Source organism: Rhincodon typus, chromosome 29, assembly GCF_021869965.1.
Source record: "Rhincodon typus isolate 14 chromosome 29, sRhiTyp1.1, whole genome shotgun sequence".
Lineage (NCBI taxonomy): Eukaryota > Metazoa > Chordata > Chondrichthyes > Orectolobiformes > Rhincodontidae > Rhincodon > Rhincodon typus.
The window spans coordinates 1,980,619-2,002,230 of NC_063360.1; the positions used below are offsets into that span (position 1 = coordinate 1,980,619).

The 21,612-nt window shown below is 42.2% G+C and overlaps 1 protein-coding gene across 1 annotated transcript in view; it reads left to right on the forward strand.

The window, feature by feature from the left end:
* The first annotated feature begins 1,500 nt into the window (after positions 1-1,500).
* LOC109918024 (E3 ubiquitin-protein ligase TRIM39-like) overlaps positions 1,501-21,612 on the forward strand; it is a 22,145-nt gene continuing 2,033 nt past the window's right edge. The window contains exons 1-5 of the mRNA XM_020517923.2: positions 1,501-2,064; positions 12,250-12,345; positions 16,399-16,629; positions 16,890-16,912; positions 17,355-17,482. Of these exons, the coding sequence (XP_020373512.1) occupies positions 1,501-2,064; positions 12,250-12,345; positions 16,399-16,629; positions 16,890-16,912; positions 17,355-17,482 (1,042 nt within the window). The remainder of the gene's footprint in view (positions 2,065-12,249; positions 12,346-16,398; positions 16,630-16,889; positions 16,913-17,354; positions 17,483-21,612) is intronic.

The window sequence follows — 21,612 nt, forward strand, 5'->3', positions numbered from 1 at the left end:
AAATACTTCAGCAAGTAACTCATCTCCTGATTATTCCAAGCTCATAAGGCATAAATCCTAAGCCTGGTGAAATACTCACAACTGGCTTCGAAGGGTGCAGCTCCAACAACAGTTGAAGCTTGGTACCCTCCAGGACAAAGCAGTACACAGTACATCCACACGCATCGCTCCCTTCACCACTGACACTCAGTAACAGCAATGTGTACCATCTACGAGATGCACCGTAGGAATTCACCAAGGTTTAGCACCTTTCAAACCCACAAACATTTCATCTCACAAGGACAACTAGGGTTGGGCAATAAATGCTGGCCCTGCCAGCAAATATCACAATCACTGAAAAAAATGACCTCAGAACATCCTTTAATGTATAATTCTTTCAAAACACTTGTGAGACATACGGCAATAAATTAGGCACAGCAAAATCCCACAAACAGTGGTTTGTTTTATTTTCATAATGTTGTTTTTGGAAACAATATTAACTGGGCAGCATCACAAAGTGGACTTTTGGCAATAGGAGACATTTTAATCTTCCATGGATGTGGATGTCACTGGCAAAGCCAGCATTTGTTACCCATCCCTAACTGCCCTTGAACTGTGCAGCTTTCAAGGATGTTTCAGAGGGCAAATAATCATCAACTGTGTTGGCTTGAGTCTGGACTCATGTGTAGGCCAGATTTCACAAGGACAGCAGATTTTCTTGTCTAAAGGGCATCAGTGAAGCAGCTGGGTTTTTACAACCATCGATGTTTTTACAACCATCGATATTTTCATCATCACCACCACTGAAAATAGCTTTCAACTTCAGATTTATTAACTGAAATCAAGTACCTCCAGCTACTGTGGCAAGATTTGAATCCTTGTCCGCAGAGCATGAGACTGAGCCTTTGGATTATTGGTCCAAAGGGCAAGATTTTGGACATTTTCCTGAGAAAGGGGTAGAGCCCTGGAGATATTTAGGAAGAGTATTCCACAAATGGGCTCAGAATGGGTTGGGAGAGTCAGTACATTCTGATCCAAAACCAGGCCCTCTGTGTTTGAGTCGGGGGAGGGATCACTGCTGGGGGAAGGAGGGGAGGGGGTCACTGTGCTGGGGTTAAGGGAGAAGGCCAAGGGTTCGGAGTCACTGTGCTCTGATCTGGATGTACCTGGAGCACTAATTTCTGACCCTGGCCTTGCCCAGAACTAAAAGGCCTGCACCTGTTTAACTCTTCAAAATGCTATATTAACCATTAATACACTGAAGCGATCTTGAGGTCATGCCAAGTGTGAGATAAATGCAATTTCTGTCCCTTTGTAAAATTTTATCCATCAGGTTATTAACATTAGAGCATGAAGTCCTTTATTTATTAGTTTAAGATAAATCTATTTCTCAAGTCCATTTCATTACATTTGTATCAAGTTGGTGTAGGTGTTTCCCTTGACAAATAACAGTAAAAATCTTTCAACCCACAATTCTGTGATTCTCTGCAAGTCACTTTCAGTTTCTATTCTTGTTAACAAATGGCGACTAATTCACCTCAAGCGTGGTTAGAAGACGAATTAATTTGTTCTATCTGTCTACAAATTTACACTGATCCTGTGATTCTCAATTGTAAGCACAGCTTCTGTAAAGTCTGTATTGAGAAAACCTGGGATGAAGCAGTGTTTGATGCTTATCCCTGCCCTGAATGTAGGGCAGAGTACAAGAAACAGCCACTTCTGCAGAGGAATTTCAAACTTGCAAGTATTATTGAGAAATATAAAGTTCAAAATACTTCAACCCATTCGCTTTTGTGTAACTATTGCTCCAGCAAACCACGGCCAGCAGTGAAGACCTGCCTGAAGTGTGAAGCTTCCATGTGCCCAGAACACCTCAGACATCACACCGAGAGCTTTGTGTTCAAAAGCCATCTCCTTGTAGATCCCACTGCAGACCTGGCCCCGTGGAAATGTACAGAACACCAAGAGCTGCTGAAGATTTACTGTAAGGAGGATAAGGTGTGTGTCTGCACACTCTGCACTGTGTTTGGGAAACACAAGGGTCATAACTGTGGGAGCATCAGTGAGGGAGAGAAGGAGCTCAGGGTAAGAACAAAATGTTAGTATTGTCTCTACTAGACTCTCATTCTTCCTCAATCTATATGCATTGCCAATTGATGGGATGCATGTTGACTTTCTTTTTACTTATGAGTGGGAGCTGTACTGATCCTAAGTGAAGCTGAAATTACACAATACTGAAAATAAATAGATTTGCAGATAACATTTGATCCACAAGATCCCCTGGTCTAGATTTGACTTTGAGGGGAACAAAGGAGAATTGCTTTTGTGATTTTTATTCACTCGTGGGCTGTCCCCATCACTGGCTGGCCCAGCATTTATTGCCCTTCCTAAGCTGCCCTTGAGAAGGTGGTGGTGAGCTGCCTCTTGAACTGCTGCAGTCCATGTGCTGCAGGTAGACCCACAATACTGTTGGTGAGGATTTTGATCTAGTGACGAAGGAACAGCGATATATTTCCAGGTCAGGAAAGTGAGTGGCTTGGAGGGGATCTTGCAGGTATGTGGTGTTCCCACATACCTTGAATGTTGTTGGAGCTGCACCCATCCAGGCAAGTGGGGAGTTTTCCATCACACTCCTGACTTGTGCCTTGTAGATGGTGAATAGGCTTTGGGGAGTCAGGAAGTGAGTTACTCACCTCAGTATTCCTAGTCTCTGACCTGCTCTTGTATCCAGGCCTCCTTGCTCAGAGGTAGGGCCACTGCCATTGCACCTCAAGAGCCCTACCACAGTATTTTTATGGCTAGTCCAATTCAACTTCTGATCATTGACATTTCCCCAGGATTTGACAGTGGGGGTTTCAGTAATGGCAAAGCTATTGAATGTCAAGGGTGTAGAGATTCTGGTTTGCAATCAGTAATCTGCTGATTTTTAGGTGGTTTGAATCACCCCTAGATTGCTGGTTCTGACACTGGACTTCATTTAGGAATGTGAAGTGAAGAAGGCAGTAGACAGGTGTTTCAGGGCAAAGAATCTCTGTGTTTATTAAATGCAAAGGTGAGTATATCACAAGAAATAAAAAGGCAGAAGTAATAAACAGGGAAATAAAACAAAGGTGAATAAAAATACAAGAGTTAAAAAGGCAAATTCAAAACAGTGAAACTGACACAAAAACAAAGTTGCTGGAAAAGCTCAGCAGGTCTGGCAGCATCTGTGGAGGAGAAAACAGAGTTAACGTTTCAGGTCCGGTGACCCTTCCTCAGAATCATTTTTTTTAGACCAGTCCATTCATTCCAATTAAAATAAAACAAAGAACTTGGGTGCTGAAGATTGGGAACAGAAACAGAAATTACTGGAGAAACTCCACTGGTCTAGCAGCATCTGTGGAGAGAGAGTTAACATTTCAAATTCATTGACCTTTCTTCAGCTCATTTCCATTTATCCCTGTAGTCCTGCAAAGTCTGTCTAATTTCCATTTGAGATCATTGATCTTCCTTTAGCCTGGAGGTAGCATGTCTTTGTCAGCTCTCTCCTTTGATTTTAGGATGATGCCTGCCCAGGGTCATGAATCATGTGATTGAACAGGGCCGATTCAGGACCTGGACAATTTGGCCACATTGGAGTCGAATGGCCTGTGAGGTAGTGGGATCTAAAATATAGCCATTGCTTCCTTTTCTTTCCTGCTCGGCTGTTGCTCTGCCTCATCATTAAAATGTAGCGACTCAAAGTCACTTTGACGGACAGAGTCTTTCTGTTTTGGTAGCAAACTTCCATAGTAATTAATGTCAATGCTGCCGTGCTTGAGGACAGTTTCAGAATGACTCTGACCGTGCTTTTCCTGTCCTCCCCTGGAATGTTGGCCATTTAAAAGCTGAGAAGAGAAACAGGATCCTGCTGGGGAAACACTGTTCAGCTATTGGGACACAGTGACCAATCTATTGTGTTTTCCCTGAATGCTCAAGGAGGACACTAGCATTTGTTTAATTGTTCTCCTGTTGAATCCAGAGAATAGGGGCCTTGCTGGTAGAATTTCTTTAACACTGGCGTGTGGCACTGATCCAGGTCTCACTGCTGCACACAATGTGGTGACTTCAACCGTTGTACAGCCCGGGACTTCAGTCGACTCATTGAGATCTTTGTTGTCAAACCCTTGCTGCTGCAGTTTGTACGAGACTAAGTTGGCAGTGTCAGATCTCTTTACCAATGGTGTCTTTATGGTGCCAAGGTCTGGAAGTTGCTCAACACATTCCAGAGTATCTCCTTCAAGAGGGGAGTCAGATTATTCAATTAACCAGGTCTGAGTCGATGAGATTTTTTTTGGCAAAATTCAAGAACAGGCCGAGTTTTTTGTAAAGAGACTGAGAACGGGGGCTTGAATGTCTGAAGCAGGTGAGGTTAAAGAGTTTTCTATCTAATACTTGCATCAGAGGGCAGCTGGTCTTTGATGAGGCCACCATCTGGTAAACTGTAAATAATACAGGGCTATCATACACATTGCTCACCATCAATCCAGATTGTGCTGGTGTCTATGTTATGGACCAGACCAAACTCCCTCAAAATAAGTCAAGAAAATGGCCTAGACCCTAACTCTTTATTTTATTTAAAGGCAAGTGTAAGGTACTGTGTTCCAGATGTGATTCGATTGCTGTAGTACTAAACTTAAGCATGCAAATATTCAATACTACAGTCTATCTCAGTCCATTTCTTATGTCACTGAATGCCTCCATCTTCCTTCATCAAAGTCGTGACAATGTATCGGCAATTGTATTCTCTCATCCTGCCATGTATAATTTTCAAATTGAATGGCTATAACAATAAACTCCATAAAAAGTCTTTTTATGCCTAATCTTTTCCAAAAATGTTGAGGGATTATGATCAGTATATATAATTATCTCAGATACATTACTGGCAACATAAAAATGTTGATATATTGCAATACTAACACCAAATTCAAAGTTTCTTTCTCCTTGATGGAATATTTCTTTTGATGAATATTCAACTTTTAGGAGAAATATCCAATAGGTCTTTCTATCGTATTATCATCTTCTTGTAAGTGTACAGTACTGACACCCACATCACTTGCATCGATAGCCACCTTGAATATCTTTGTATGGTTAGGTTTTGCTAACACTGGGGCAGTGGTCAACACAGCTTTCAGGCTGTAAAATGTCTTCTGACACTCCTCCGTTCACTGAAAATTTGTACATTTTTTCAACAGGTCAGTCAGTGAAGCAATTGCGCTACTAAAATTCATATAAATTTTCAATAAAACCCATTCAGTCCCAGGCATTGTAATGCTTTCCTCTTTGTCGATGGTATGGGAGACTCCCCAATAACCTTTGGTTTCAAGTCCTGTGAGGCCATCTGTCCATGTCCAATGATATGGCCTAGGAATTTGACTTGGGATTTTGCAAACTCACTCTTAGCCAGGTTTATCACCAAGCCCACCTCCCAAAGTCAATCAAACAACTCCCACGAATGTTCCAAATGTTCCCTACATGCTTGACTAAAAATCACCAGATCATCTATGTACACCACATAATTGGGTAATTCCAAAATGCTTTTATTGGTTTGTCTTTGAAATGTGGCTAGTGCATTCTTCACACCAAACGACATGACTTTAAACTGGTAAAATCCATTCGGTGTCATGAAAGCCAAAATTTCCTTTGTTCTTTTGGATAAAGGTGCCTGCCAACATCTTCTGAGTAAGCCCATCTTAGAAATACAAGTTGCTTGTCCCACATTCTCATTACAGTCTTCCAGCCATATGGTAGGAATCAAACCTGATTTCGCTATAGTCCACACTTAATCTCGTTTTGGCACCATCACTCTGGGTGAGCTCCATTCGCCAGAACTCACTTGGATTATGTTGTCTTTGAGCATACTTTCAATTTCTTTTTGAACCTGTGCCAATTTTGGAGGGTTAAGTCTACAAGGATTTTGCTTAATTGGAACAGCATTTCCTATATCAATGTCATGCATAATCAGTTTAGTACTTCCTAACTTATTCCTATATATCTCTCCATATGATTGCAATGACTCGTTCAGGTCATTTTGATTTTCTTCTGGAAGATAACTCAATTTATCCCAATTTTTGAGAAGTCCTCATTTCTAATTTGATTAGAGGAATATCAAAGTCAGAATCATCTGGATTTTGTTCTTCACTCCAAGTTGTAACAAGTGACTCATTCTCTTTTTGCTTTCCTTTCCTATCAAAATACCTTTTGAGCATATTGACATGACACACAGTATTATTTCTGTCTGGCATTTTTATCAAATAATTCACCTCACTCAATTTCTTTTCGATTTGATAAGGCCAACTAAACACTGCTTTTAAAGGGTCACCTACCACTGGTAGTAATACTAACACTTTATCCCTACTAATGAAATCACAAATTTTTGATTCCTGTTTCATCACATAGAACATAGAACTTAGAACAGTACAGCACAGTACAGGCCCTTCGGCCCACGATGTTGTGCCGAACTTTTACCCTAACCTAAGGTCTATTTAACTTCCATCCCTACGCCTATCTAATAGACGCTTAAATACCCCTTACGAGGCTGACTCCACTACCCTCTCTGGCAATGCATTCCACGCCCCTACCACTCTCTAAGTAAAGAACCTACCTCTGATGTCTCCCCTATATCTACCTCCACTCACTTTAAAACTATGCCCCCTCGTAATAGCTACCTCCACCCTAGGAAAAAGTCTCTGGCTGTCCACTCTATCTATACCTCTGATCATTTTGTACACCTCTATCAAGTCACCTCTCATCCTTCATCATTCTAAAGAGAAAAGCCCTAGCTCTCTCAACTCTCACATGCTGTGCTACTTTTAAATGTAGCCTAGCCAACTCACCCACTCTATTTATTCTCTCGTTAACATTTGACACATAGTCCGATAATGTAGTCATGGAATTCTGACTTACCAATTTCTCCTTAATTAATTTAAGTGGTCCTCTCACCTCATGCCCAAAAACTAATTCAAATGTACTGAATTTTGTTGATTCACTAGGTGCATCCCAAATTGCAAAACATACAAATTGAATTCTTTTATCCCATTCCTCTGAATAGTCTTGACTATTAGCCCTCAACATGGTCTTTAAAGTTTGATGCAACCCTTCTAATGCTCCCTGCAATTTTGGATGGTATGCACTTAAGTTGTTTTATTCCCAAGCTGTGTATAATTTCTTTGAATAACTTTGATTTAAAATTTGATCCTTGATCTGTTGTAGTTCTGTGCCATTTAAAAAAATGAGTAACTTTTCTACAATCCTTTTAGCTGTGAGACTGTGTAACAGAGTGACCTCTGAAAATCTAGTAGACACATCCATTTTGGTCAATAAATATTGATTCCCACTTTTTGTTTCAGGGAAAGGTCTATGCAGTCAATTAAGACTCTTATAAAAGGTTCCTGAAATGTTGGATGGATATTAAGGGTGCTGGTTTTATCACTGCCTTAGATTTTCCTATTACCTATTACATCTTTATGCAGTCCAGGCCAATAAGATGTTTTTAAAATTTTAACTTGAGTTTTCCTTACTCCCAAATGACCTCCTACTGGTACCTCACGTGCTATCTGCAGCACATCCTTTCTATAATCCACCAGTAATACAACTTGATGAACTTCTGAGATAGCAAGAACTGCAGATGCTGGAGTCAGAGATAACAAAGTGTGGAGCTGGAGGAACACAGCAGGCCAGGTAGCATCAGAGGAGCAGGAAAGCTGCCGTTTCAGGTCGGGACCCTTCTTCAGAAATTCTTCAGAGGGTCCCGCCTGAAACGTCAGCTTTCCTGCTCCTCTGATGCTGCCTGGCCTGCTGTGTTCATCCAGCTCCAAACTTTGTTATTTGATGAACTTCTGCCCATTTTTCATCCACTTGAATAGTCCATTTCCTCATGAAGACTTCATTTGTAAGGTAGTAACATTCTAGGATTCACTCAGATTCTTCTTCTGTGTATGCTTTTTGATACAGCTGCGTTATGTTTTCTATTTTCTGTTTTAATTCAGCTCACTTCTCTGAACTAAAAATATCCACTCTATCCTCCATCTGTTCTTGTTTTTTCTCAATCATTTGATCAAACATAGTTTCTGATAATTGAACTTCAACTTCCTTATCTTTATTCTTTGGTTTCTTCTTCTGCTTCAACTGGTGGCTTTGTGACCTTGTTATCATACAGTCAGGAAAAATCCCAGGACATACTTCCTGTAATACCTCACTTGTTTGACATTCCACCGGCTTTTCAACCACAGTAGGCAGCACTCACACCTATGATCCAGTTATATTATTACTGAGGATAAATTGTATTTCCAGAACTAAGAAATTCTCTATTACTCCTACCACCACTTCACCACTTTTCACCGGACACTCCAAACTCACCTTATAAAATGGAAAACTGCCCTTCTCACCTTGGATTCCATATATTATCACTTTTCCTGGCAGTACTCTTTCTGAATTACATATCTCCTCATCTTTCATCATTAAAGATTGACTTGCTCCTGTATCCCTTAAAATCTTAATTTCTTTACCTGCTCCTCCTGGCACACATGAGCAAACCTTACTCATGCAAGTGAATTCTTTAAAGAGATCTGGCATTTTCTTCTGAACCAACTCTTGACCAGGCTGTGCATTTTTTTAGCTTCCACTGTGATCTCCTTTACCACTTTAACAAAACCCACATGGCAGGTGGCAGGTGGATATTTCATTTGTTTAGCCACCTTCTCAAATGAAATGAAAAAGGCTTCTACGTCCTTCTTGTCGAACCTGGGTGACGCTTGGACATAATTAAACAGATCGTCACAAGGCTTTTGGTCACTATGGGTTTGCTCTTTATCACTGTCCACATCACTAATCCCACCTTTTATCTTTACCTCCATCATTTTAAGTCGACTTTCACTTTTCATTGCCAGCTTCTGGAATTCAAAAACTCTCCCTTTATCCTTTTCTTCTGCTTTTAATTGTAGTTCAAACAGTTTCTTTCTTTTTCATATTCAAGCTGTTCTAATTCTTTTGCTCTTTGTCTGCTGCAATTAGCCACTGAAAGAGCACTCCTGAGGAAATCAACTGAATGAAACACTTGAAAAGGGAACTCCAACACACACCGCTCAGTCTTTGAGTCCAATAATCCTAAACCCAACCTGGAATTAGAGACTTTGAAACCTCTTCAAAACATATCAAGGAGATAGCCTAGACCCTAACTTTTATCTTATTAAAAGGTAAGTGGAAGGTGCAGCATTCCAGATGTGATTCAATTGGTCAAACTTCTAGGCTTTAAGCAAAGCACACTTCATAAATCTTACACCATAATTTAAATACAAACAAAGAAGAATTAGCGTAGCTTTAACTTTATTGAAATACTTAATAAAATTATATAGGGGGTGGATAGTGGAGCAGATAGGTGGGAGAGAAGACAGGACGACATGTCCATCCTGGGCCTCCTCCAGTGTCACAATGATGCCACCCGGAAACTGGAGAAACAGCACCTCATATTCTGCCTTGGAACCCTACAAGCCAATGGTCTCAATGTGGACTTTATGAGCTTCAAAATCTCCCCACCCTCAACCTCATCCCAAGACCAGCACCCCCTCTCATTCCCGCCTCCTTGACCTGTCTGTTTTACCTCCCAGATATCCGCCTCTCCCTCCTCACTGACCAACCCACATCCCAACTTCCTACCTACACTCACCTTTACTAGCTTCATCCCCGCCTCCTTGACTTGTCCATCTTCTGTCCCACCTATCTGCTCCACTATCCACTTTCTATCACCGCCCCCCCTCTCTATTTCAGAGTCCCCTTCCCCTCCCCCATTTCTGAAGAAGGATCCAGACCCGAAACGTCACCTTTCCTGCTCCTCTGATGCTGCCTGGCTTGCGGTGTTCACCCAGTTCCACATTTTGTTATCTCAGATTCCAGCATCGGCAGTTCCTACCATCTCTAATTATATGTTATTTAAGTAATAATCACCAACTGTTCCAATATAGCACACCCTTGGCAAAGGGAAGTTCAGCAAAACAGATTTTCCTTCACGTGCTAACTCCCTTCCAGTCCAGGAGAAAGGAACACGGACAGAAACAATCTACCTGCAGAGAGAGCACTCAAGCTTTTTGCTGCAGCAGAGAGCTGTATCTATCAGCTTCAACAGCCAGTTCCAAACCTCAACCAAAAGCAAAACTAAACCCTGGGTCTGTGTGAGACTGACTCCACCCACTCATGCTTCCTTTGTCCAGTTAAAAAAAGACATAGTCAGGGAACTCAGAGCTGTTTACCCACTGCTTCTAAAACAGACACTCTGGTACCACTGTGACAACAGCTCTCTGCAAGAGAAACAGCACAGAACACATCTCTCTTAACGGCACAGCGTTGTTGCATACAGCACCTTTTGAAATCCATTGCTGACTCCATTGATTTTTTTTGGCTTCTAAGTTCCTTTTTTAGATTGTTTTCTTTTAATATCTTCTTTAGTTAAGACTCTGTTTTATTTCACTGCCACTACTGTTAGTTTAACTAGAGATCCTCTAACATACTCTATTCTCATTGCTAAATACAGGCATAATGATAGCTATCTGACTCGTCTCTAGCACCACACCCTTTCATTATTATTCATATGTAGAGTTAATACTCAATTAATGATTCTGTAAAGAGTGTGCAGGATCAGAGGGACCTCAATATATATCTGCCTCAGTCATTAAAAGTAGCAGGATAGGTTCACAGAGCAGTTAAAAAAATAGACAGTATTCCAGGTTTTATTAATAGAGGGTAGAGTACAACAGCAAGCAGGCGATATTGAGCTTGTACAAGGAACCAGTCTGGCCTCAGCCAGTGTATTGTGCTTCATTGTGGGTGCCATATTTTAAGAAGGAAGTGAATGCAAAAGAAGTTTATGACAATGGTTCCAGGGACGAGGAACTTTAGACGATGGACTGGATAAGTTTGGACTGTTTTACTTCAAGAAAAGAAGGCAGTGAGTAGATCTGATTGAATATTTGAAATCATGACATTCCAGATAGAGCAGATAGAAACTGTTCCCACTCGTGAAAAGATTAAGATTTTCTAGAAAGATACCAGGAATGAGGAATTTGAGATACAAGGAAGAATGAGAGAAATTGGGCTTCTTCTCCTTGGAACAGAGAAAATGAAGGGGTGACCTTATTGAGGTATTCAAAATTATGAACAATTTTGAGAGGGTAAACATTTCCATTTCCATCAGTTAGTATCTTAATAACATCGGGTCACAATTTCAAGATTGTCAGCAAGACAGCTAGGAGTGAGATGAGGAGAAACCTCTTCATTCAGAGGGTTATTAGGATTTCAAATGTGCTGCCTGGGAGAGTGGTGGAAGCAGATTCTTTGGGAGATTTCAAAAGAGAGCTAGATGTGTATTTGAAAGGGATGAAGTTAGAGGGCTATGGAGAGAGAGACTAGCTAGGTAACTCTTTCAGGAGTCAGTAAAGACAGTACCGAAGGAAAAGTGACAGGAGGAGAAACATTTTTTTCCCCTGCAGCAAGCCTGAAATCCACTGCTTTAGAGTGTGATGGAGGCAGATTCAATCAAGGTTTCGAAAGGGGAAGTTGACGCCTTTCTGAAAGGGCACAATGAGTAGGATTATAGGAAGAAGGCAGGGAATAGCACTAAGATGCTTATTGGAAGAGTTGACCCAATGCGATAAGCTGAATGGCATCCTACCACATTCTGGACATGTGTGAGCAGAAGAGTCCTGAGGATGGTCCCCAGAATGAGCACCTTCAGTTACGAGAAAAAATTGGAGAATTTTGGACTCTTTTCCTTGGGGAAAAGCAGGTCATGAGGAGATTTGACTGAGGAGTTCAAAATGATGAGAAGTCTGATCAGAGGGGGAGAAACTGTTCCCATTGGTGGATACACCAGGGTATAGATTAAGGTAAATGAAGCAAACAGTTACATGAGGGAAGATGTTTCCATGCGGTGAGTAACTACAATCTGGAAAGTACTGCCTAAAAAAATGGTGGAGGCAGGGTCAACTGAGGCTTTCAGAAGGGAATCAAGCGGTTATGTGAAAAGGAAGAATGTGCAGGATTACTATTGGAAGGTGGGAGAGTGACACCAAGTAACATGCTCCTATGGGAAGCCAGTGCATGATGGGCCGAGTGGTAATGATAACAATTCTGTGATGTGTTCATGGTGACTCTGCTAACTGTTCTCCAGGTTCCATTTTTGGATTTATAATTCTGAGTCTATCAATTGGCTACATATTTAAAATGAAGGATTGATTGAAGTAATAAGTGACTCTGTTACAGGCTTACTTCAATGATCGAACAGAAAAGATCAGGACCAACATCCAATCAGTACAAGCTTCCCTTGGAGATCTTCAGGAAGAAAAGCAGAAAACAAAGGTAGGCAGCTTCCAGGTTTTTGTAATGTGGAAAATGCAACATCCAATTTAATCACAGGAAGCTCCTACTGGCCCCATAATTTATGTTTTTTTTAGCCATGTTGATGAAGGGTAAATATTGGTCATGTCAATGGTTTTCTCTCTCACTCTCTCTCACAGAGTCACACAGGTCACTTGCAGAGTTTGAGTTAAAGAGCCATACAGTCATACAGCATGGAAAAGACCCTTCAGTCTAACTAGTCCACACCGACCACGCTCCCAAACTAAACTAGTCCCACCTGCCTGTGTTTGGCCCATATCCCTCCAAACATTTCCTATTCATGTACTTACCCAAACGTCTGTTAAACATTCTAACTGTATCCACATCCATCACTCTCTCTGGAAGTTTATTCCACACACGAACCGATCTCTGTGTAAAACTGTTGCACCTCATGTGGTTTTTAAATCTTTTACCTTTCACCGTAAAAAATATATCCCTTAGTTTTGAACTGCCCCACCTTAGGGCAGAGTTGCTGTGCAGTACATTGCTTTAACTGCATGTTGCGGTTTGGACCTTTTGGATAGTTGATGGTAGAGATCGCAAATCTCTTTCCATTATATGACAAGGGAGACATTGAGAAGCCGATACTCCTGGAAAAAAAGGGACACGATTTCAGCAGAATGTACTAATTATTTCAAGCTGAGATGAGGGGAAATGTGGTCACTTAAAGGGTTGTGAATCTTTGGAATTTTTTGCTCCAGAGAATTGTGGTCACTCAATCATTGAGTACATTTAAGACTGAGATAGACAGGCTTTAGATCTCTCATGGAGTCAAGGGAAATTGGATGGGAGTGGAGTTGAAACTGAAGATCAGCCATGATCATATTGAACAGTAGAGCAGGCTGAATGGTCTCCTCCTGCTCCAGTTTCTTATCTTCTTACTTCTTGCTTTTCCTCAGAGGTGAGAACAGGCAGTTGAAGAGAGGAGTATAGCCCCCAGTTAAGCAGGGAAGAGAGAACAAACAGGATATGAAACAGGAGGGCAATGGTCTTACCCAACAAGTGCAGTGTACTTGATACCTGTGAAGATAAAAAGAAACACTGCAGAGAGGGCACATTCAGTGCTGACCACCCTCACCGCAGAGCTGTCCAAAGCTGGGAGAAGGCGAATAGGAATGGAAGAGGTTCAATAAATAGCAGACTGTCTGTCACACCCATGTGGCACAATCCCGAGTCCCACGGGAGCTGGTGCTATCTGAAGAGAGAATAAGAAATGAGGCTAGAAAGGAAATTGGAAAAGGAGGAGGTTAATTCATGATCTATGTTGGGGTCAGTGAGATAGATGGTGATAGGGAGGAAGTCATACAGAGGGATTATCATCTGGTAGGGATTCACTGACAAAACCATATCTTTTGGTAAGCTCAGGTTTAATTCTGAGTGATATTGTCAATGGCACAACAAAAAACTGCACATGCTGGAATCAAAGGTAGACAAATGGGAGGCTGGAAGAACACAGCAGGCCAGGCAGCATCCGGAAGAAAAGTGCAGTCAGCGTTTTGGGTATAACCTTTCTTCAGGCCTGGATGTGGGGGTAGGAGGGAACTGCAGATAAAGAGGGGAGGGGGGAAGGCAGAATGACAGTGATAGGTGGACACTGGTAGTAACGACCTGGGACCCATGGGTTTGTTGGAAAGGAAAGAACTGAGGGACTGTAGGCCATCCTTGTGGGATATGGACGTGTATAGTCCAACAGACCCATGCAGGTCCCCCCCCACCAATACCACCCTCCACCTCACTGAATTAGTCCTCACGCTCAATACCTTTTCCTTCAATTCTTCCCACTTTCTCCAGTTCCAGGGTGGGGGTGTGTTGCCATGGGCACTCGCATGGGCCCCAGCTACGCCTGCCTGTTTGTCGCTTATGTCAAGCAGCGACTCGCAACGCAAATTTGAAGAACAACACCTTACCTTCCACCTGGGCACCCTACAGCCCGAAGGACTCAACTCTGAGTTCTCTAATTTCAAGTAACCATCCCCTAGCTGCCCTTCCAGCTCCACCTCCACCTCCCCTTCCATTCCACCTTTTGACCCTCCCCTCCAGCCAATCGGATTCATCCCTCCCATCGACCAACCAGGTCATAAATACCACCAGTGTCCACCTATCACCATCATTCTGCCTCCATCCTTCCCCTCTCTCTTTATCTGCAGGTCCTCCTACCCCCACATCCAGTCCTTGAAGAAAGGTTGGACCTGAAACGTTGACTGCTCCTTTCCTCCAGATACTGTCTGGCTTGCTGTGTTCTTCCAGCCTCCTGTTTGTCTCCCTGATATTTTCAATGACATTGACACAGATCTGGAAGGGAAATAGGAAGGAGTGATAGGAAAAGGAGGAGCTTGAATTCCATGGGGCACTGTCATTGGGTCAGTGAGAAGGTGTAATATGTCAGGGACAGAAAAGTTTACTCCAGTTAGATGAAGTTCTGATTGGACAACATGTGCAGCACTGTGTATAGTTCTGGAAACCACATCTTAGATAGGATATCCTGGACTAGAAAGGAACACAACATTGTGCTATCAGCAGATCCAAGGTGCAGGAGGCGCGTTTATGTGAAACTAGTCTTGTATTATCACAAATAACATGAGTGCTTTGGTTGAGGTCTTGAAGATTTTATGTAAAGCCTTTTCCACTAGTCAGGAATCCAGGAGAAGGGGACTAAATTAGAGCCAGGCCATTCAGCAGAGAATTTCAGAAAACCTTCCTCAAGGAAAGCATGGACTGTTTTCCCACAAAATACAGTAGATGCAGATCCAATAAACAAACTAGAGTCAAGGCAGATAAAGCAAAGTTAAGAAACAGGCCCAACCATGATCTCATTCAGTGGTTGAATAGCTCACGGGGGTTAATGATCTCCTCCTGATCCTATTTTCCCTTTTTCTAGCTTCCCTATCAGAGGAACTCATCCAGCTCTATCCTATTGATACCTTTGGAAATTCTAAATCCCACTCTATTTTCCCAGATACCCACTCCTGTTCCCTCGTGATATTTGTTGGCTCTACCACAATGTAGTGCTGGGTAGGGCTGTGTGCAGTTTTGATGTCTTTATTTGAGGAAGAATATTCTGGAGGGAGTGCCGCAAACGTTTACCAGAATGATTCCTGGGTTGGCAGGACTGACATAAAAAGAGACACTGACTCAGGTAGGACTATATTCACCGGAATTTAGAAGAATGCAGGTGTATCTCAGAGCCTATGAAATTCTAACAGGACCAGACAGGGTAAACACAGGAAGGATGTTCCTGACAACCAGGGAGTCCAGAACCAGGGCTTACAGCCTACGGATATGGGGTTGGCCATTTTAGGACTGAGATGAGAAGAAATTTCTTCACCAGAGAGTGGTGAGCCTGTAGAATTCTCTGCCACAGAAAGCGGTTGAGAAGGAGTCAGATACAGTTCTTAGGGCTAAAGGAAACTAAGGTTACTGGGAGAAAGCAAGAATAGGGGACTGAGTTGGTTGAACAGCCATGATCATATTGAATGGTAGAGCAGGCTCCAAGGGCTGACTGGCTTACTCCTGCTCCTAATTTCTATGTTTTTATATTTGAGCTAAGTTGCTGCCACAAATCCCTTTTGGCCGTTGCTTTGTCTTGAGCCTATCTAGTGATTAGTGATAGAGGATACACCACAGGGGGCCCTGTTGTTTGGTAGCAGTAAGTAAAGTACATTGGGTCAGACACAGGATCTTGGACCTTGAGGAGCTGGTACAGATACATCTGCTCCCTCTGGAAGCTGGAGTAGATCTCCTTGTCTCCACCCACAGACTGTGTATGCAACCAGGAGAATGGGTGGATGGTACAGTAACATGGACATTAACCCCTTCAGAACCATTAACTTATCCAGCAACCCTCAATGGAATCATCCCTTAATCTTTTATATTCCAGGCATAATTAAATCCTTGAGGTGGGGTTGAACCAGCTACCACTCAGGAGTGTGAGTAGAAACACTTCAGGGTCAGAATGAGATTGTCACAGAATCTGTCTTATATTGTTTACAAGTTCATGTATGTCTTCTTCCAAAGGACGAAATAAAACAAAAGAAAATGAAAATAAAGGAGAAGGGTGATGCACTGAGAAAGAGGATTGAAAGTGAAGAAAGAGAGATGTTTGAATATTTGGACAGAGAGGAGAAACGGGTCATCGTGGAGATTGATGCTCAGATCAGAGATTTCAGTGACAAAGAGAGCAAAGTTCAGAAATACTTGAGCAATCTGAGTAACATCTCGAAGGAAAAGGGAACCATCTTCATACAGGTAACAATTTCTGCTTCTATACCAGGAAACTAGTGAAATATGATTGTCTTTCTGAAGATTGACAGATCAGCCATTTAGAGCTTGTTCCTTTAACGACTATAAATATTATCCTCCAGTTTATCTGTCTGTTTACAGCTTGTATTTTGAATCCTGCAACTAAGTTTGATAGGTTTGCAATAAAATACATTGCAAACAATGTATTAATGTTGTTCTCTCTTAAAAAAATGTTAATACTTTTCTCCATTTATATATCATTCCAGATGCTTAATTCGGAAGCTGGCAAGTAAGTTGCACGTTACTTCTTTTTTCAAAAAAAGGAACAAATTGGAGATAATGGCAAAAAGCATGCACAAAACTACATTCTCTTTGACTCAATAGTATCTCTGGTCAGCTCCATTTCTATACTTTCCCAGACATGGCTGTTATGTAGGACCCTTATCTAAGCGATATGATATAGTATTATTCAGGTAAGGATCAGGTAAAGAAGTGGAGAGAGAAACCCAGAATTGATATAAGGATAAATGCAAGGTTTTTATCGCTTGTTCTTTAAGGGGCACTTTGCAAGGAAGATATATGCAGGATATTGAAAAGAAGCCTGCATTCCGAACTAAGGGACTATGACAAAAAGGACACAATAAAACACTTTTGTCTCCTGTTTTTGAAGGACTAATCTCTGTTGTCTTTTGCAAAGCTCACAGCTTTTAAATGTGCTTATGATTTATCAGATTACAAAGTTTATCAAAGCCATTCCCACTGCTCCACATTCCGAGCTTAGATACAGCAAAACTGCAGGAGTTGGCGCAATGGTTGGAGGAACGAGTGGAGAGGAACAGGGACGTCACAGTCTTACTGTGTAAGTAACGGAGCGGCTGAGTATTCGTTCTATCAGGGGGTGACAGTAGCTGCCTGCATGGGGCAAACAGGTGCTGGCTATTTGTAATTGCCATGCAGCCATTTATTATAGGAGAATCAGTTAATTTGCAGGCAAGTATCAAGTACCTCGCTGATGCCATGATTGAATTATGAGTTTGAATTTTATTCACACATGTACATATCCTTGTCCAGTTCCAAACCATTACTACATCTGGCAATCAAGACTAGAGCTCATTTCTCTAGAAAACCAAAAAAAATGATCATTTAAATAAAAATTAATTGTATCAGACAATCATACAGTACAGAAGAGGGCCTTTGGCTCATAGAGTCCATATTGCCAAAAAAACACTAAATATGCAGTAATCCCATTTTCCTGCACTAGGCCTGTAGCCTTGAATGTTATGACATTTCAAATATTCATCCAAGTACTTTTTAAAGGTTATGAGGTTTTCTGCCTCAACTATACTCCCAGGCAGTGCATTCCAGACTCACAACACCCTCTGGATTTTCCTCACATCCCCTCTAAACTTCCTGCATTTCACTTTAAAATTACACCCCCTTTTTATTGACTCTTCAACTAAGGGGAACAGCTGCTTTCCATTCGCACTGTCCATGCCCCTCATAATCTTACACACCTCATCAGCACCCTGCCCCCCACAATCTTCTCTGCCCCAGCTTATCCAGCCTCTCTCCATAAATGCTCCATCCCAGGGAACATCCTTGTGAATCTCCTCTGCACCCTCTCCAGTGCAATAACGTCTTTTCTATAATGTGGTGACCAGAACTGCACATGGTACTCCAGCTGTGGCCTAACCAAAGTTCTGTACAGCTCCATCATGGCCTCTCTGCTCTGGCCATAAAGGTAAGTATTCCATATACCTTCTTAACTACCCTATTGACCTATCTTGTCACGTTATGGATCTGTGGACAAGCACCCCAAGATTCTTCTGTTCCTCTGAGCTTCCTGCTGTCTGTTTGCTCATGGCTAGGCCAGCATTTATGGTGAATAGTGCTGAACATTGTGCAGTCACCAATGAACATCCTGACTCCAACCTGATGATGGAGGGAAGGTCATCGATCAAGCAGCTGAAGGTGGTTGGGCTCAGGATGTTACCCTGAGGAACTGGCAGATTGAAGGATCTCCTCATGGGTCTGCTCCTGGGCCTGGCCAGGCTGGCTATATACAGGTCCAGGCAGCGAGCTGTGGAAGGAATCGTCTCTGCTGACTGTCTGCCTCTCTTCCTTGAGACCGGGTGTCGTTGGAAAGGAAGCACACAATTCTATTAATGCCTTTAGAGAGAGGTGGGCACCGCGGGGAATACAGTGCTTTGTTTGTCCCTCCAACTCCATTTTGATTTAGTCCCCTCCCTCTCACCCTACACCAACCCTAACCCCCACATTATTCTTTTAGCATCGCCCTTATCAGGCTTTGCTTGTAAATACTCAATTGCCACATCGGTATTTTTCTTGTTAAAATAAATAAAAACTCTGAGGACCTGGAGTTTTGTGATGGAGTATTAATGTCCCTACCTCTGAACCAAGAGCCCTAGGTTCAAGTCCCACCTGCTCCAGAGGTATATAATAACATCTCTGAACAGGTTGATTAGAAAATATCTATACTGAAGAATTCCTGCAGAGATGTCCTGGTGTTGAAATGACTGACCTCCAACAATCACAACTACTTTCCTTTAGAACAAAGAACAGGGACAAGCTCTTTGGCCCACAAAGACTGCACTGATCAAAAACAAATTTGCTGGAAAAGCTCAACAGGTCTGGCAGCATCTGTGAAGGAAAAAACAGAGTTAACGTTTTGGGTTCAGTGACCCTTCCTCAGAACTGATGGTGGCTGGGAAAACGTCAGTTTATATGCAGAGAAAAGGGGAGGGGGATGGGGTAGGGAGTAAACGATAGGATACGGCCTAAAGAGAGAGAAGAGCAGTTGGACAGACAAAGAGTTGATAACGATCAGGCTGGGAGGGTGAATAGTTGTTAATGGGGACTATTAGTGACTAATAGTAGGTAGTGTGTAATGGCAGGCTATGTGGTAACAGGGCCTGGTGTGTGGGGTGGGGTGGCTGGGACATGGGAGAGTTTAGGCCCTAAAATTATTGAACTTGATTTCTTTCGGTTTTTAAGACTGTACTGATTCTTGACATCTTTCTAAACTAAAAACCTTTTGCCTCTATGCTGTCTTTATCCCTCTACTCCCTGTCTCTTAAACATTGCTATTGTATCTGCCTCTACAACCTCCTCTGACAGCGCATTCCAGGTGCTTACCACTCTGTGTAAAAAAACTTGCCTCTCATATCTCCTTTAAACTTCTATCAGGTCACCCCATATCCTTCAACGCTCAAGTGAAAACAAACTAAGTTTCTCCAACCTCTCTTCAAAGCTAATAATCTCCATACCAAGCAACATGCTGATAAACTGTTTCTGCACCCTCTCCAAAGCCTCCACATTCTTCTGGTAGCATGGCGCCAGAACTGTACGCATTATTCCAAATGTGGCCTCACTAAAGCTCTATACTGCTGCAACATGACTCGCAGATTTTTATACTCTATGCCCCGATTGATGAAGGCAAACATGCCATATGCCTTCTTGACCAACTTATCCACTTTTGTAGCCACTTTCAGGGAACTGTAGACCTGTACACCTAGATCCCACTGTATGTTGATTCTACAAAGGTGTCTGCCCTTATATAGTTCTCTCCTGCATTAATCTCCCAAAATGCATCACCTCACGTTTGTCTGGATTAAACTCCATCTGCCATTTCTTCATTCAAGTCTCTAGCCTATCTATATACTGCTGTATCCTCTGGCAATCCTCCTCACCATCTGCAGCTCTCCCAATCCTTGTGTCATCCACAAACTTACCAATGAGAACATCTACATTCTCTTCCAAATCACTTATATACAAACATCCCAGTACTGATCCCTGTGGAACACCGCTAGTCATAGATCTCCAATCTGAAAAACACCCTCCCATTGCTACTCTCTGTCTTCTATGACTAAGCCAGTTCTGTAACCATTTTACCAGTTCACCACAGATCCCATGTGACTTTATCTTCTGTATCATCCTGCCATGAGGGGCTTTGTCAAAGGCCTTGCTAAAGTTCATATAGACAACATCCACCACCTTGCCCTCATCAAATATCTTTGTCACTTCCTCAAAAAACTCAATCAAGCTTGCGAGACATGACTTCCCCCACACAAAATCATGCTGCCTATCACTAATAAGTCCATATTTTTCTAAATGTGAGTAAATCCTATCCCTAAGAATCTTCTCCAATCATTTCCCTATCATTGACGTAAGGCTCACCAGCCTGTAAATTCCTGGATTATCCCTTTTGTCCTTCTTAAACAAAGGAGTAACACTGGTTATACTCCAGTTCTCTAGGACTTCTTCTGTGATTAAAGAGGGCACAACGGTTTCATACAAGGTCCCAGTAATTTTCTAACCTGCCTCCCTCAGCATTCTGGGATAGAAGGGGGTCCTGTCTACCTTAATGCTTTTCAAAACACCCAACACCTTTTTTTCATATATTGATTTGCCTTGGAACATCAATATATTCTTCCTGAGACTCACCATCCACCATGTCCTGAATAGTAGGAACTGCAATAACATCAGCCTTCCTGCTCCTCTGATGCTGCTTGGCCTGCTGTGTTCATCCAGCTCTACACCTTGTTATCCACCATGTCCTTCTCTTTTGTGAACACCACAGCAAAATATCCATTAAGGACCTCAGCCACTGTCTCTGGCTCCACACATTAATTCCCTGATTTGTTCTTGAGTGGACCTAACCTTTTGCTCCTGATAAATGTATAAAATGCCTTGGGATTTTCTTTAATCCTGCTGGAAAAGCTCAGCAGGTCTAGCAGCATCTGTGAAGGAAAAGACAGAGTTAACATTTCGGGTCCGGTGACCCTTCCTCAGAACTGATGGTGGCTGGGAAAAAGTCAGTTTATATGCAGAAAATAGGGAGGTGGGTGGAGTAGGGAGTAAACGATAGGATAGAGCCCAAAGAGAGAGAAAGACAGTTGGACAGACAAAGGAGTTGCTAACAATCAGGCTGGGAGGGTGAGTAGTTGTTAATGAGGACTGTTAGTGACT